This window comes from Oryctolagus cuniculus, chromosome 1 (assembly GCF_051225735.1).
Source record: "Oryctolagus cuniculus isolate XC-2025 breed Fujian yellow rabbit chromosome 1, ASM5122573v1, whole genome shotgun sequence".
NCBI classification, from domain to species: Eukaryota; Metazoa; Chordata; class Mammalia; order Lagomorpha; family Leporidae; genus Oryctolagus; species Oryctolagus cuniculus.
Window position 1 is genome coordinate 106,233,216 of NC_142867.1, and position 17,784 is coordinate 106,250,999.

At 49.6% G+C, this 17,784-nt stretch overlaps 1 protein-coding gene and 1 long non-coding RNA gene across 5 annotated transcripts in view; both read left to right on the top strand.

The window, feature by feature from the left end:
* The window catches only part of ZBTB16 (zinc finger and BTB domain containing 16), a 186,450-nt gene that overhangs the window by 123,923 nt on the left and 44,743 nt on the right, over window positions 1-17,784 (top strand). For 3 of the 4 annotated variants that reach the window (XM_002708425.6, XM_017343233.4, XM_051819548.3), the window contains exon 4: window positions 229-315. In XM_002708425.6, the coding sequence (XP_002708471.1) occupies window positions 229-315 (87 nt within the window). Of the gene's footprint in view, window positions 1-228; window positions 316-14,616; window positions 15,215-17,784 lie in introns of those variants that run through there. The other variant, XM_089312848.1, reaches the window with a different exon arrangement.
* Window positions 5,504-10,310, top strand: LOC149128539 (uncharacterized). Its single transcript, XR_016220243.1, has 2 exons — window positions 5,504-5,623; window positions 7,370-10,310. It is a non-coding gene; the product is annotated as an uncharacterized LOC149128539 (long non-coding RNA).

Sequence of the window (17,784 nt, forward strand, 5' to 3'; positions counted from 1 at the left end):
ATTGTGTCCCTGTTCTCTGGGTGACCCCTGGACAAGGGCAGAGAGTAAATTAGGTGGGTGGTTACTTCTTGGATGAGGGCCTGGGCCGGCTGCCGGGGCCACACATCACTCCCTACTGTGGGTCTTCACAAGTGACCAGCCCTCTTTCCTGTCCTGTGATGGTGGCCAGGACCCGCCTTGTGCTACTGGAGTATCGCCCTCATGCTAATGGCCTCTCCTTCCTTTCAGCGGGTGCCAAAGCCTTTGTCTGTGATCAGTGCGGAGCCCAGTTTTCCAAGGAGGACGCCCTGGAGACGCACAGGCAGACCCACACCGGTGAGTTCCCTTTGCTTCCCGTTCTGCAGGTATCCTACAGGCCAAGAGCACATGGGTATGAAGTATCTCAGGGGCAGTCTCCTTGTAGAAAACGGGGTAGCCAGTCATTTTCTGGAGGAGCCGTGAGTGGGGCTGGGCTTCTGCCAGTAGCAGCTGCTCTCCTGTGCAGGGCTGGCTGGGCAGGGATTGGCAAGTGTGGACCTTGCTCCGTAAGAAGAGCTCCTGGGATCTAGGCTGAGACCTCTGTCTGTAACAGACCCCCGAGCTTTCTTCTTCATGGAGGCACCTACTATGCCTTTGTTGAGGCCTTAGGCCGTCCGTGATGTGAGCTAAGCCTTGGTGAACAGTTAAGGAACCTCTCATTATCCATCAGATAAAAAATTCTGAAACTCTTGTGTGGCCACAGTGGGCTGGTTTTCCCTCTGCAAGATTTGAGCCATTGTCTGCAGGAAATCAGTACGTACACAAGCATGTTTTCTAAGCACGTTTGCTAATGATGACGAAGCTCGATTGGATGCCACAGCATTGATTCACAGCATCAGCATCTTCGCATCATTGTAACTGGTGCCATCATCGTGGCAGCTCCCACTTGCCGAGTGCCCAGGGTGTGCCAGCCACTGTCCTCAGTACTGTGCGTGATCCCGCTTGGTCAGTTCCTTCAGTCACTGTTCCCACGTCATAGACGAGGAGACTGGGGCTCAAAGGAGGGAAAGCCACAGTCTGCAGTAGGGATGAGTAGGGTGGAGCCTCGTAGTTCAGGGCTTAGACGGCCTGGGTTTAATTTCCACTACCACTTCCTGTTTGTGGAACCATGCATAAATTATTTAAACTCTTTTATTTTGAGTTTCTTAGTAAAAATGGAATAACAATAGTGTCTACCTCATAGCATAGGGTTGTTGTGGAGATGAAATATTTTATTCGAGGCACTTTACAAAATGCTTGGCTTACAGTTAGCACTTAGCAAAAAGTAGTAGCTGTGTTTAATAAATATTTATTGAGTTCCTACCAGGTGTCCAACACTCGGCAGGCATTGAAGATAGGGCAGTATATGAGTCCGGCAACATTCCTGGCCCTCATGGAACTGAAAGTTGAGAGCCAGTGTCAGCAAATAACTATGCTGTAACATCAGGCTATAATAAGTGCTACTAGGAAGAACAATGCAGGATAAGAGGTAGAGGATGAGAGAGAGAACATGGGTGTTTTGGAAAAATGGTCAGGGAAGAAGGCCTGTCTGAGAAGGTGATTATCTGAGCAGGGTCCTAAAGTGAGGCAGTGAGAAAGGATGAGCAAAGTGAACAGGTGCTTGCAGCAGCTCCGAGGCTGGGCTGAGCCGGACAGGTCCAAGGAACAGCATGAAGGGCAATGTGGTCAGAGATCAGGCAGTGAGTGCGAATGGTGGGAGAGGAGGGCAGATGGTGGAGCCCCTCTGGAAAACAGGTCCTTAAAAAGTTGAACATAGAATTACCATATGATAGAGCAGTTCCTCTTAGGTGTATGTATGCCCCAGAGATAGGAAGACATATGTCCTCACAAAAACTTGGTCGTGACTGTTCATAGTAGTTTTATTCATAATAGCTGAAAATAGGAACAACCCAATGTCTATCAACTGATAAATGGATTAAGCAAATGTGGCGTGTCCATATAGCGGAATAGGATTTGACCATTGAGAGGAGTGGACACTATCTCATGCTACAGTAGGGATGGGTGAGCACTCACCTGCCCAGTGAGAGAAGCCAAGCAGGAAAGGTCACACACTTTATGATCCCATCCAAGTAAAACATCTGCAGTAGGCAAACCCAGAGAGGTGCAAAGTAAATCAGTAGATGCCAGAGGCTAGGGGAGTAGAGGGGTGGATGGGGAGCGACTGATGCTGGAGCCAAAATTTCTTTTTGGAGTGATGAAGATACTTAACAATTGATTGTAGTGGTGGTGGCACAACTCCAAATATATTATAATCCACTGAACTATAACTTTAAAAGCATATGCTACATATTGAATGGTGTGTGTAGTATCTGTCAGGTGCATGTGTGTTTGTCTATAAATGAGCTTTGCTATGTGCCATGTCACTGGCATCACATGTACCACTTCATACAGACATAGCTTTGCTGAGATATAGTATACATGCATACTTCTTTATCTATGTACACACACATTTATAGAGAAGCATGACAAAAAAAAAAGCCTGCTGGAGGGTTTTGAGTGGGAGAAACATGACAATTTATGTGTATCAAAGATTGCTGTGGCTCCTGTGTTAAGCACTGACCCCAGGGACTGTCTGAACTCCAATGGCAGCTTAAAGCAGCAAAGTGCCCTTAGCTCTGACAGTCCAGCGGGCTGACTGGGCTCTGCAGGACGGTTTTCACTTGAAGTCTGTCTTCTGGGTTGCAGTCACGTGGTGGCTGAGGTTGCCATCGTCTGGAGGCTCAACTGGCTGGGTGCACAATGGCTTCTTCACTCCTCTGTCTGACCTTATGATGCTCAGGACTGTAGCTCTGGTTGTCATGAAAGCCAGGGGCACACCAGGTCTCCCAGGGTGCCAGCCACTTTCTTACTGTGAGACCACTTGTACCTGGAATCCCACTCTGAAATTCTCACTTGGGGAGTTGGGGAGACTGAGCTGTGAGCCAGCTTTGCCAGGCAGCTTCATGCCATCCATCCGGATTAAACTGTAGAAGCGTGGAGCAAGCTGCCCTCTCATCCAGGGGCAGGGGAAAAACCGAGCCTCCAAGTGGTGAGTACCTGGGCAGGTTACAACCACGTGGACTCCAGACCCGTACTAAGCACCACTTATGGACCCCGCACATGCTGGGAATAAGGTGGTGACCACTGCAGCAGTATTCTCTGTTCTTGAAAAAAGTGAGCAACCTGAGGCTGGTGCAAGAACTCATCTTTGACCCAGAGTCCTTGTGGTTTGGGGCTTCCCTGCTGCACAAGGGAGAGTCCACCAGAGGGAGGTCAGCTGCCTGGCACACCTGCTTGGATAGAGGAAAACGTGGCTGACTTTCAGTACTCCACACGTGTCTTGCCCAATAAAGCTTGAGTAAACTGAGCTCTTAAAGGGGGAGGAGTGGGATAAGGAGCAAGAGAGCAAGGAGTAGGCTTTGACAGTGCCTCCCCTTCAGCCCGAGTATGAGCCAGGGCAAGTTCCCCCAGCGCTGTGGAGCATTAGCCACCGCCTAGTGTGGGGCAGGCATTGTGCTAGGTACTAAGGGCAGAGACTATAGCAGCTTTGCCACCCGTATAGGGTTGAAAAAGAGGCGACACCCAGGATCCCTCCTCACACAGGGGAGAGCTCCTCTGTCACTCTCTGCACTGCTTCCTGTGGCCCCAGGAGGAAGAGAGAGGCTGGACTACAGAGAATGCGGAAAGTAGCACTTGTGCTCTTGGAGTGGGAAAAACCAAGTGGGTTGTCAGATGTCATTGGAGAGCTGACAGGGTTGGGAGAGAGCACTACAAAGAGTAAAAATCATGCTAATATCACTTGGCATTTTTGATATCTTAAGCATTTATTTATTTTCTTTCTTTTTAAAAAGATTTATTTATTTATTTGAAAGGCAGAGTTACAGAGAGAGGGAGAGAGATGTCATCCATCTGCTGGTTCACTCCCCAAATCCCCAAAGACCACAATGACTGGCTTGGTCAGCCTGAAGCCAGGAGCTTCATCCCGGTCTCCCATGTAGGGGCCCAAGGCCCTGTGCCATCATCTACTGTTAAGCATTTATTTATAGGATATTTAAGATAAATGCTTAATAAGATAGATGAACACTTTATTATACCCATTTATAGATGGGAAAATGGAAGCTTAGAAGCTGCCTACTACTAAGTAGAGAGCTGGAACTTGACACAAGTCCAACTTTGGTGCCCTTCCTACTACTCCATAGCTCCCTGAACCATGTCTAGCTGTTGGGCTAAGCAGTTAAGGGAGTCATTTAGCCCACCGGTCTGACCTGGGCAGTGGTCTTGCGGAGCTCCATGACTGATTTAATAAAGAAGTTCTGACACCTTGATAGCTGTGTCCTCCTCTCGAGGTTGGATACGGTTTCCCTGAATCAAACTGAGTCTGAGTCCCATGCCTAAGAGTTAATAGAGCTGACCTGCAGTGTTGCGTGGAGTGGTGGTATGGTGTCCCACAGGCATTCTTGATACTGAAAATGAGTGTGGAAGAAAGTATTACCGATTCCAGTGTCATGAGCAAATGGCATCATTATATCTCACCCTTTGACCCCATTTAGCCTCACTTTCATGTGTGTGTGTGTGTGTGTGTGTGTGTTGCACATCTGCGGGATTTCTGTCCTGGAGCATGTGAGTCCTCCTTGCTTGTGTGCATGTGTGTGTGTTGCACACCTGCAGGATTTCTGTCCTGGTGCGTGTGAGTCCTCCTTGCTCGCTGCCCCCCACCCCCCAAGACCTTGATGGGCGCAAGCTGTTGCTTGGGAAGGCCACACTCATAATCGGGCTGGGCTCAGACTTTGTTGTCACATTTCCATTTTCTGTTTTGGTACAGCAAAGACTTTGAGGAGATAAACAGAGATCATTTTACACCTTTTATATTATGACAAATACATATTGCAAAAACACGGCTGCTTCCAAAATGTTTGGGTTGCAGAGCGGTGAGGAATGAGCAGCGAGACGGCTGCTGAGGTGCCGGTGCCTCATTTACACGTCAGGATTGTTTTTACACTGTTCAGTAAAATAAAAGTGAGAAAGCACACATACACGCACGTGCACGCTCCCAGGCGCGCCGAGTGTACCTCCTGGCTTCTATATCGGGAAGCTCTTAAATTAGTAAGTAGTTCTTTCAGTCCAGATAAACTGATAAATACCATTAATGGCTTAATTTATACCCTGGGTTTGAAATTTGACACACGGACGCTGTCCTGGCTCGGGAAACACAAGTGGTTTTGTGCCAGGGGTTCTAATGACCGATCAGTAATATAAATTGCTGCATCACTGAACAGAAATAGCTTCTCCATGTCATTTGATCTGGAAACTTCTCTGGCCAGGCAGCAGTTAATAAATTTAAAAATAATTACCCTCTTTATTCAAAGTCAAACTAATTAGGAGTGGGTTTTACAAATCATAATGTTGTTCAGGCCACTGTACGTCCCCATTTGGGACTTGAACAGGCCTGGGGGCAACAGGCAGGGTAGGGTGGTGTTAATTAGAGGGCAGGGGAGATGCCTTGACTGCGGGCTGGGATCATCTTCAGCTGGTCTTGGGGATAAGAGAACTCAGAGCAGCCACCTACCTACCTGTGAGCTGCACTTGGGGCCAGGCCATAGAGACTGACGGGCAGGAAGCAGGAGAGGTAAGTGTGAAATGATTGCTTGGGGAAAATGGAGCTGCCTGCAGGCAGGGGGAGTGGATGGGATGATCTCTAAGGTGCTAGCAAGGTAGTTCAGGTTTGTCATGCAGTCTGCCGAGAAGAAGGGCCTCAAGGAGCCTGAAGTCAGAGTGTAAAGTTCAGGGTATTCATGCACGGTGAACCAGAACTTGGAATCTGGTATCAAGCTGTCTAGTTTAAAATTCCAGCCTCACCACTTACAAGTTTTATGATCTCGGGCAAATTGCTCTACTTCCGTAAGCTTTGGTGTCCTGCTTGGAATGTCAGTACAGTAATGGTATCTATCAGAGAAGGGGTGTTGTGAGGATTTATTTTGAATCCATGTCAAGCACTCGGCATACAGGCCTGGCACGGAGCAGGTGCTCGGGAAAGGGTGGTGACCACTGTCACTGCCTCATTGTGGTCTTCATCAGAGGTGTGGAGAACAGTGGTTCCCCTGGGGTAGGCAAGAAGGGGAGGACCCTGTCCATGGTGAGGGTAACGGAAGAACATAAACCACATGCAGCCGCCTTTCCAAGGTGAAGGTGGGGCCTTCAACCATGTGCCTGGCCAAGAGGACATTGCCAGTGTACCCACTGAGCTCATAGCCACTGGGGCCCTCCCAAGCGCAGTTGAGGGAAGTGAGAGCAGGATGAAGTTCCCTGCTTTGAACAGTCTCATGGAACCGCTGTCATAGACTCCAAGGCCCTGGGGCTGGGAATGCCCAAAGCAGCCCAGAGGAGCCACCCCCTGCTAATAGCTTCATAGGTGAAGTGGACACAGAGGCCAGACAGGCTGCTGAACTGGGGTCAGGACCAGGCAGGTGCACCAGCCTCTAGGAGCACCAACCACAGGCCCTGTCACATCTCAGAGGAGGCCTTAGTGGTGCCTGCCCTTGAGGGCTCAGAAACGTTGGGTTTCCTGTGAGGGTGCTGGCCCCTGTTTGCTATTGCTAGGAACTCCAGTATTGTAGACCCCCTGCCTTTTTCAAAGAAGGGCCTTCCATCTCTTCCCACCTTTTTTTCCTCAAGGAAAAGAGGCAGGCAAAGGATGGCCAAGGTCATCCCTGGTTTTAGGAGCTCGAGGACAGCTGCCTCAGGCCCAGGGTACTAGGTGGAACTAGAGCCGCTGTCTCCCCCAGGGCCTAACCTGCTTTGGCAGGTAGCCAGGTTGATGACTCCAGTTTGCAGTGCAGGAGAGTAGCCCATGGGGCTGGTTTGTCCCACCATTCCTTCATTCCTTCCTTACTTCCCAAGTTTTTACGGACCTGCAATGTGCCAAGAACTTTGTGGACCCAATGTATAATGGTACACAAAACCTAGTCCCTGTCTTCTAGAAAGTCACAGCGCTATGAAGGAAGTGAGTAAGTAGGTTGAACTTGCTTTGGGGACAACGTGCTTTCCAGTTGCAATTTTAAGTCTTCAGGAAAGCCCTAAAACACAGACATGTCCCCCTGGTCTTTGCTGGAGAAAACTGAGACCCAGAAAATTTAAGGCAGATCAGTCCAGGGCAGAGTTAGAGCATGTGCCTGTGGGAATGTTGTCTCCTTTCCCCCACCGAATCTCCTGTGCAGGGCCGGGGACAACCGCTCAGACTGAGAAATGGGAGTCGGTTGATGCCCACAAGTTCTGACTTTCGGCCCAAGGTACTCTCCATTCAGACCATAAAATGAGGGCTTTCTTTCACTGGCCTAGAAAAAGTTGACTTAGTTTCCCCATTCCTGTGTCACAGCTGGAGTCACTGGAGCAGATGGAGATGTTTCAGTACTGGTTCCCACCCACTCCGTGTTGCCTGCGAGAGGGTCTTGAGTCCAGAGGCAGCCAGCGCACCTGCTGTCTTCCCTTCCAAGAGCAAGTGGGCACTGGAGACAGCCTTGCCAGAAGGGTTCTTTCCCTTTCAGTGTGAAGGAGGCTAGGGGGCGTGCATGCACACACACACACGCACACTTGCATGCGTGCACGCATGCATTGCAGCTGTGGGATCATCCCCGTGGAGGTTCAGAACTGCATCTCGTCTCCATCCTTGATCTTGCTGCCTGCTCAGACTGGCCTCTCCCTCACTCCAGAAGTTCGTGATGCTTAGGAGAAGCCTCAGGGACTGTCTGTGGCTCTGAACTTCAAGGTAGAAAGTGGAGTCCTTGTTTGGAGGCCTTTCTGCAGTGGCAGGAGGAGCAGGCCGGGACAGAGGACTTTGAAAGGGTGTGCAGTGGCATGACTTCCCGCAGGGCAGCTGCTGACCTTGGCACTCGCCTGCCCTGGCTCTGGCATGGGGGCAGTACTGGGCACCGAGGAGCCGGTTCCACAACGGTAGGACGGCCAGCGACTGTTCTGTCTCCGCTTCTTCCCCTTACCGACAACCTCTCAGTGCCCGGCCCCAGTGGAGGTGGAGGAAGGCAGAGGTGCAGATGATGAGAAATAACTGAAGCCACCTAAAACCTTGCATGGAAAATAAAAGGAAGAGAGCCAGCCTCAGACGGCTGGCCCAGGGGGAGGGTACCGGGAAGGACAGGACACGGAAGCATCAGGTGGCCATGCATACTCCACGCAGGTTGAAAACATAATAGCACTTGACTTTTATAAATATCAGAGGGGATTTGTATAGCATTTCACACCGTGTGCCAAGGAATGTAACACGCGAAAGCTCAAGTTCAAGAACGGCCGCGGATCGTCACAGGCGCTTGGGGAGGGCAGGTCATGTGCTGCTGCCGTACAGTCAGTGCCCAGCCTAGATTTACTCTTGGCCTAATTTCACGCTGTTACTATAAAGGCATGTTGGATGCCTAATATAGAGTTTTATTTTCCAAGCACAGGGCTGGCGGCTGTGGTGGAGCTGTTTGCTGTGGAGTAAGGAGTGACAACCCAGCTGTCACCTGCTGGCCAGACCAGCCAGCTTGCTTCCCCACTGTTCACCCTTGTGGCTCCCAGGACTCCCCCGAGGGCCCCTAGGACTGGTGTGTGTGTGTGTGTGTGTGTATGAATGGATTCTATTTTTAGAGCAGCTTTAGGTTTGTTGCAGAATTGAGGAGAATGTATAGAGTTCCCATGGATTCCTCATCGTGTGCATCCTCTCCCACATCAACACTGAATCTACATGGACATGGCATTATCACCCATGGGCCATGGTTTATATCAGGGTTTGCTCCTGCTGCTGTGTGTTCTGTGGGTGTAGACAGATGGATAAGGCATGTGTCCACCACTGTAGTATCGCCCAGGGTAGTTTCACCGCCCTAAATGGCCCTAAATGGCCCCTGTGTGCTTACTCCCTCGTAGCTTTTTATGTAATGTGTTGCCACTCTGGACAGTGTTTTGAGGGAATTGGTGGTGGTTGGCTGCTGGGGGAGTTGGAAACAGAGAATTGATCCATGGTAGCTTTGGGTTGGAACTGGGTTGAGCTGCATTCACCCAGCAGGCATCCTGGGCATCTGCTTAGACTAGACACGGTGGGCGCTGAGGGGGGATGCAGGTGTGGGCGGGACACGCGTGGTCTCCATCCTTAATGCACTCCCACAGTCGCAGCAATGCTGATGAGCATTGCTGTTGGAGTAGGGGCACCGTGTGACGTTCGGAAGGAGTAACGAATTGGGAGAAAGGAGAACTAGGGTCTTTGCTGCTCTCCTAGGGACTTGCTTTATGACATGGGACAAATTGCTTTGTTTCTCTGCCTCTGTCACATATCAGATGTGGGAATTGAGCAAGGAAAATCGTTGTTTGGGGGATTCTGTGTTTCTAAGCCCAGCCTGAGTTTCTGGTCTTGTTTCGATGGTCTCCATTTTTTTCTCAGCCTTAGTTTTCATATCTGTAAATGGTGATTAACCACTGATGGTTTTTGTCAGGACCCAGTAAAGTGAGAGTACTTTAGAAAGTTCATGGAAAATTAGAATAAGTGGAGTTAAAAGGTGTTTATTTTGATGCAGTTTTTGAAGCCGTGGATAGTTTTGCACAGTGCACACTTCCTACAGACTTTTTGAAGATGCTGCGCTCTCCTCAGTGCCCAAACATTGGGCAGCATGAACTGCAGCTGCTTGCTCCTCGTGGAGGTCTGTGGTCTCCGCCCCTCGCCTGGACACAGGTGTTCCCCCCACTTCATTTAGAAGCTTGTTCCATAACCAGGTTTCCAGTAAATGCTGTGTTTGAGCAGTGGGTCAGAGATGAGGCTCGTTTGCCTTCTAAAAACTGCACGAGGATTTGGAGGGGGAGGAGAGAGTCTGATCTTTGAGGATGAATATTTGGACTTTGGTCTGAGCCTGGCACCCACCGTTGCTTTTGGTGTAGCATCCGATGGAGCCGCCCCAACTCCACTGGTGGGCTTCAATGTGGTACTGCTCCGAGAGGTTTCAGTAGTGACTCACCTGGGGTGGACATTTGGCCTGGTAGTTAAGATGTAGGTTAAGATGCCTGTGTCTCATTTTGGGTGTCTGCATTTGAGTCCTGGCTCTGCTCCTGATTCCAGCCTCCTGCTGATACAGACCCTGGGAGGCAGTGGCGGATGGCTCAAGTGATTGGGTTCCTGCTACCCATATGGGACCTGGATGGAGTTCTTGGCCGCCAGCTTTGACTTCCCAGGCTCTTGTGGGCGTTCAGGGGAGTGAACCAGGTGATGAGAGTGCTCGTGTTCTCTCTCTGCCTCTCGAATAAAGAAATAGATACATACATACATAAATAAATAAGCAAAACAGCTCATCCAGTGGCAGGGCTGGGGTGCGGATTGCTGTTCCCAGCACATGCCCGTCCTGCTCGGATCACCTCTCCTTGCGCGTTTGGGGCCCCCACTTATTCCTCCTAGATTCCTCTCTGCCACTGTTGCTGCTTTAGTCTTTCTCCTCCAGCTTCTCTCCCTTCTTCCTGGTGTCACACCACTGCCCGATGACAGAAAGGAGTTAATAAAAACCAATGTGTAAGTGAAACTTGAAAAGCCATAAATCGCCTTGTTTTTCTAGGATGTTGGTAGCATTTTGATTTAATAGTTGGACAAACACAAGGGCCTATTTTATTCAGAGTTTACAGGCCTCAAGGCTGTTATTCCTCCAAATTTAATAGCATTGAAATTGCAGGGTTTGCTATAATTTGCCTATCGCTTTCTGCTCTACCATTGATGTTTATTGTCAGCGGGATGGAATCTCAATCCGACTCACTTAGATAACATGTCTGTTAAACATTTAGATAATTGTACCGTCATTAACTTGTCACATTATTTTAGAGATTCAAAACAGAGGCAGGGTAAGTAGAGGTACCCAAGGGGGGATGGAGGTGGGGCGGGGGAGGAGGCGGCAGCGGCAGGGACAACCTCTCCCGAGTTAGCAGGAGATGAGAGCGCTGAGCCCACCCTCTGGGTGTCTCGTCACAGGTGTCTCTAAGTTAAAGACAGGTGCGCTGCAGAGGGCTGCTCTGTGCTCAGCTCTGGGGTCCCTTTCTTAGCCACTGACCTCTGTGCTATAGGCTGACTTCTAGCACAGTGAGATGGATGCTCAGAAACCCTCAGAGTTTCATCCTTAACTTTGGCCCTGATGTGCCGAAGACCAGTTTTGAAACTTCCCTTCGGCATGCTTCTTGCTTGCTATTGTAATGACAAAGCTTTGAGAAGGACCCAAATGTCCAAGGGTGAGGAATCTGTTAATTACGGTTGCTGTCGTGGAAAGACGGCCAAGACGTTCTGTGTGGTGAGCAAGAGAAAACAGGTTATATAGGGTGGCCCCATTTAATATAATATACGGAAGCCATCCTGTATGGTTTTGCAAGGCTCCGCACCTGTTAACAGAGATTATCTTTAGACATGGGATTAAAGGGCAATATACTTTCTGCTTTGTCTACTTTTGAATAATAGTTATTAGTTACAAGCACATACCACTTACATAATTTTTAAAAATCAAAGGCTTCTAAACAAGAAAAATACCACCTTGAGTCCCATTCTTTCTAGGGAGTAGGACTGACAGAAAGACAAGGCTGTGAGTATCCAGTAGATGGGTTTGAGAGGTTGCTAGAACAGTATCATCACATCAGCTGGAGGTGGGGGTGACTCCCCATAGACGAGCTTCTGGGAGCAGTTGTGGGGCTCTGGGCTTGGAGTTCAGAAGAACCCCCAGAAGTATCTGCCCCTGAATCTCCTGGTGCCAGGTATGACCACAGCTCTGTCCCTGTGGCTTTGGCCACCGGGTTCTCTCACACATCTGAGGGACGGCTTTGTGACTTGGTCAAGGGAACCCTTGCGGTTGCCTCTCATAGCCTGTGCCACCTCCCCTCCCACCAGGGACACAAGGGGACAGGAGAAAGAAAGCACCAGACTAAAACCATAGGCTACTATTTCCCCATCTGTACTGTAAATAATGCAGATATTTGGGGGTGGGAGAGACAAACAGTGTAAATATTTTATAGACTGTAGGCTAAATAATGTATATATTTAGAAAAGCGGCTTAAATATTTCATACGCCGCAGTGCAGATTCCTGCCTGGAGGAACAGTGGGGCTGGTGAGTGGGTGAAGGTGGGGTCCTGGGGAACCCCAGGTAGAGGGCAGAGGGGGTGCAGTCAGCTCTTGTGTGAGGTCACGGCATGTGAAGCATGGGCCATTACCACTTACCAGGAACCCGAGTAGCAAGAAGTCTTGGGGTTTTCAAACTTTTTATTTATTTTTTTGCAATGGGAGAGAGAGAGAGAGGTAAATGACAGCCCAATAAGGAGATTTTATTTTTAGGATGTTGTTTCCAGTTCAAGTGAATTGAAAACATGTGTTCACATAAAAACTTGAACATGAACATTCGTAGCAGCATCATTCACAGTAGCTGCAAAGTGGAAACGGCCAAAACGTCCATCAGCTGAAGGACAGGGGAACAAAATGCGGTCTATCCCTGCACTGGAATAGATTGGGCCACGAGAAGGAGGGGCGCGCTGACACATAGGAGGTGTTCAGGATAGGCACGTCTGTCTCCTGTCTCCAGAGAGTAGCACAGTCATTATAGTCATTTCCAGGGCTTGACAGAGGAGTGGGAATGGCTTCTTTTTTTTTTTTTTAAAGATTTATTTATTTTATTTGAAAGTCAAAGTTACAGAGAGAGAAAGAGAGAAAGAGAGAGAGAGAGGTCTTCCATCCACTGGTTCACTCCCCAATTGGCTGCAATGGCCAGAGCTACACTGATCCAAAGCCAGGAGCTTCTTCTGGGTCTCCCACATGAGTGCAGAGGCCCAAGCACTTGGGCCGTCTACTGCTTTCCCAGGCCATAGCAGAGAGCTGGATTGGAAGTCCAGCAGCCAGGACTAGATCTAGCACCCATATGGAATGCCAGCACTGCAGGCAGCAGTTTTACCCACTACATCACAGCACTGGCCCTGAGAATGGCTTCGAATGGGGATGATGGGATTCCTTTTTGGGGTGATGAGAATATTCCAGAATTAGAACATTCTGGCAATTGTATCGCTTTGCGAGTACACTAAAAACCATTAAAAGGGTTACTGTTATGGGATATAAAGCATATCTCCATTAAAATAAGCAGCAGCTTCGTGGTGTTTGTCGCCATTGCAGACTCAGCCTAGCCCCCTTACCTGCCGCATCCCAGGACCTGTAGATGGGTAGCGCTCTGCAGAGCAGTGGCCTGACATTCCAGTAGTGAGGTGGCGGCACCCTTGGAGTCTGGCTGTTCGCAGAAGGCGGCAGGGAGTGCGGTGGTTCAGGAATGCCTCCTTGCCCTCTTTATTCCTCTATTTTCAGAAACGGGAAGGAAGAAAGAATCGGGTCAGGACGCCGAGTGGGCAGAGGCTGTGGGTCTGAGGCCCGCAGAGGCGAGAGGAGGCTGGGCAGTTAGTAATCTGTGTGGCTTTCATGAAGAAAAGCCAGCAGCCCTGGGTGGAGTCACCCTTGCCAAAGGCAGGACATGGGCAGTGTTGATCAGGGCTTCTTATCAGTAACGTGTTCAACAGGGGCAATGAGGAAACACACACCAAACAGAAGACGCGTATCCCCCTGAGGTTCAACCATCATTGTCTCATTTTTCTTTAAACACAGTGGGCCAATAATACGCAGTGCATGCCGTTTTGTGGTCTGTTACCTGCATGCCAACCAACTTGGAGGGCCATCTGAATGACTTCTGAACATTCTCCCCTGTGATTCCTGACGTGCCTGCCCTGTGCTGTAGGGGACCAGACCCTGTACCAGAAGGGCCTTGTGCAGGCACTGCGGGCGGGAGATGCGGCTAACGGAGACGTAGCCCATTAGCACCCCTTGCCTATCACTGCTTCTGTCAACAAGATAAACTGGGCCGGCTGGGCAGTGGTGCAGCAGCTGTTTGCTCGGCCATTCCAGGCAAGCTTGAGATGCTGGAACACAACCAGTCCCCACGTCAATCTTCTGAGATGTTGTTTCCCTTTGGTTTTCTCTAGCCTTGCAAACGGCCACTCGCCCTGGGCAGGGTTTGGGCAGATAATTTACCTCCTCTCCTAACTTAACAAATGGCACTGCCCTGCGGGGCTGGGCAGACCAAGGAGAATATAGGCATCATTTATTTGCCAAGTTAAAACCTGGGTTAAGTAGCCACGTGAGCATTTCCATTATATTAAGTGTCCCAGGCCCAAGGAGGGATGGTTTCCCAGACTGAGCCCTAAGCAGGTGTTAGGGAAAATTTTCTGTTGGAATTTTCTTTGCACGTTAAGAAAAGTTGCCTAACCAGAGAGATTGCAGGTGTGGGTCTGACACAACGTTCCCTGCCCTGCTTTGAGAAGATCCATTACAGATTGGAAATGACTTTGTCTCTAAGAGCCCGTTGTCAGATGGGATACACATTCCCCTTCAACCAAACAAATATAAAAGGCTTCCAGCCTCTGTTTCGGATTTTCTATTACTGTTTCACAGGACTCCAGAGACTTTTAAGATAGCAATTTGATTAAGCTTATGGGGAAGATCCCATCAGATAAGATTCTTTTTCCGCAGGTAGAGATAATGTGTTCAAGTATTAAGTATGTTTTAAAGGTAATTATCTTTTCCATATTCATTTTAGTTACAGGAATTGAAAAGGGGGAGACTTTGCATCTGAAAGCTGCCCCTTGGGCCCTGGAGTCTGACTTTGTCTTCTGGAGAACACGGCTGAGGGTTTTGACAAATGAAGGAGCGCCAAGTGTTTCTCTGTGGTCACTCGGGCTGTGGTCCTGGCCGCTGGCCCCACCTGGCTCCCTGGCCGCGGTTCCCTGCTGTGGAACACTTACTGGGCTCCTGACCTTGAGCTCCGGGGTGTCAGGAGGTGGTTTGGGCACTGCTCAGAAAGATTGACTTCATCAATGGGGTGTCATGGTGATGTGGGCAGGCAGATAGGATTAACTTTCATTGGATTCATGAGCTGCAAAACCACACCCCCGTGCCCCCTGTGTGATCTCATGCTCTTACCTAATTTTACCTGTATATGCCCACCTGTTAATCAGGAAGCAAATAAAAGGTGTGGAGTGTGCTGCCCCCTCTCCCACTGCCACCCCTTTGCCTGCCCAAGTGCTACGCTACCTGTGGTTACTTCTAACTGCACACTTTGCTCCGTGTGGCTCTGGCCTGTGGATTTCTAGCACGTGGCTCCCGGCCTGCTCTTTGCCTGCTATGGACTCCCCAGCTCACGTTTCTAAACCCCTTCTCCCTTTTATAAAGCCTCTCTTTCCTGTGTATTTCTCTCATACTCTAAATAAATGCTAAACCTTACCATGTCACCTGTTTTATTCAAGCTGATATTCAGATTTCTTATCTGAATAGACGGCAAGAATCCTCGAGATACTAATATTAAAATAATTAATAAAGGTAACCCATTTCAGTGGTGGTGCCACATCCTCACCTTTCAAAAGTAGACCTTGGGCTTACCATTTACATTTTCTGGGCCTGGTGTTCAGGTGGATTCCAGTTTGGGGAGGCCAATTAGAAGTCTTAGAATTCTAAAGTCCACAGACTCCTTGACTTCAGACGTAATCTCCTTCCCCTTTGCTGGACATCCCCAGAGTGGGAGACTAGCTCCTGGGAGCTGCCCTTGACCATGCACGAGTGAGTGCCTGCACGGAGAACTCTCAGGCCTGAGGACCTCCTGGCAAGCCCAGAGCAGGTTCTCAGACCTCACTGTGCCTACCAGTGGGCAGCGCTCAGCCTACCAGACATTTTTGCAGAATGGAAAAAATGAGCCTCATGCTGCTTTCAGAAAGCTAAGCATTGCTAGGGAGGACAGATGCACACATCTAAAACAGCCATACAGCAAGGCAGTTGGATTTGATACCTGCCGTAGGCGTGAAGGGGTACTGATTTTAGTCTTCCTCACCCCTTTGTCTGTCTGGAGTCCTTTCTGCTATGGCCAGAACCCCAGAGCTGCTGTGCACTGCTTCCCCTTTGTGTGTCTGATCTCTCAGGGGCCCTCACTTAGATAGGCTGTCCCTAGTTGGTCCGAAGCCAACAGATACCGGGAAAGGACCATGGGCGAGAGGTTTCTCACTCAGGACGCCAGGATGGTACGACTGGCCCGTTTCATATGCAGGTGGCAGAGGAAGGGTGGGTGTGAAGTTGATGGACACAGCCCAGGAGCTGGGAGCTTGGCCTCAGGCTGTGCATCTTAGGTTGACTGTGGCATCTAAAATGCACACCTGCACCTGCACCTCTAATGCTTACGTGCCAAGGGGTCGTCATTGGCTAACCCCAGCTACACATTAAGATTGCTGGGCAGAACTGTATTTGAGAAAACAACCTTGTTTGGCACTCTCGCCTCCTCCCAGGTGAGTGAGAATCGCTAGTATGGCTTTTGGACATGTGCTCTCCCAAGCTCCCAGGAGATTCTCATGTACAACTTAGTGCTGAGATCTTCTGGATAGGCGGGCTAAGATCAGACTCTTAAGGCCTGGCCAAGAAAGTTTCCTCCGATCAGAGTCTTGGACTTCGTCTTGCTATCCCCTGTGGTGCGTCTATACTGAGCCACTTGGATTTCCCAAACTTTCCCTGCTGCTTTCCGTCTCCGTGCATCTTCTCCTTACTCCGATGCTCTTGTGTGTCACGGCTGCATGGCCTACTTCTTCTCAGCCCACTTGTGTCCTGTCTGTGACACCCTTCACAGTACCGCTCGCCCCTGTGGTCTCCCTCACCATGGACATGCCCTGTGTCTTACAGCTCTAGATGGCTGACCTGTCTCTGGGTGCCTGGGTCCTTTGCTGTGCTAACACAAGCAGTCACTCAATAAATACGTGTTGCGTGATTCATCAGAAGCAGTAGGGGGGCCTCCTGATTAGAAGCAGGAATGAAGAAACTGTTCTCGTCCTAGAGTCAAAGTTTTGCTCTTTGGTTGACAGCTGTCTGGCCTTGGATAAGTCACTCAGCCTTCACAAATTGAGATTCCTTGGCTGAAAAATGAAGACATCATGCTTGGAACACACATACCATCCCTAAGTAGAGGTTAAGTCCCGAACGGTGTTGGAACAAGGTGGTGTCTAAGTGGTAGGCACAGTTCAGGCTGCCGGGGTGGCTGTAATTGTGATGTCCCCTCCTGACACCCAAGGGAACTTTGGCTTCAGGGTGCCCAGGGATGCCCATGCACCCATCTGTGCCCTCTGCACAGCTCTTCTGGGCCTTTTCCTTCCTTTGGCTTCCTTTCTGCACCTGCCATGCTCTGCCCTTGCACATACAATGAATGCTGTATGAAAGGAAGTCAGCTACTATTATATTTGTAATGATCAAGAAAATAATGCTGGGGGCTGGCATTGTGTTCCAGCAGGTTAAGCCACCACCTGCAGTGCCTGCATATTATATGGGTATGGGTTTCAGACCCGGAGCTGCTCCACTTCTGATCCAACTCCCTGCTAATGAGTCTGGGAAAGCAGTACATGATGGCCCAAGTGCTTGAGTCCTTGCACCTACATGGGAGACGCAGAAGAAGCTCCTGGCTCCTGGCTTGTGGCTTTGGCCTGGCCCAGCCCTGGCTGTTGCAGCCATTTGGGGAGTAAGCCAGTGGATGGAAGATTGATCTCTCTCTCTCTCTCTCTCTCTCTCTTTCTCTCTCTCTTTCTCTAAATAGCTGCCTTTCAGATAAATCTTTTAAAAAATGAAAAGGAAAATAATGGTGGTAGTAGGCTGGTCCCAGTAAGTAAGTGCTGAGTGCCAGGTGGTGGCCAGAGGTTAGAAGCATCCTTGGGATTTTTGGCTCAGCCTCATCTGAACGGGT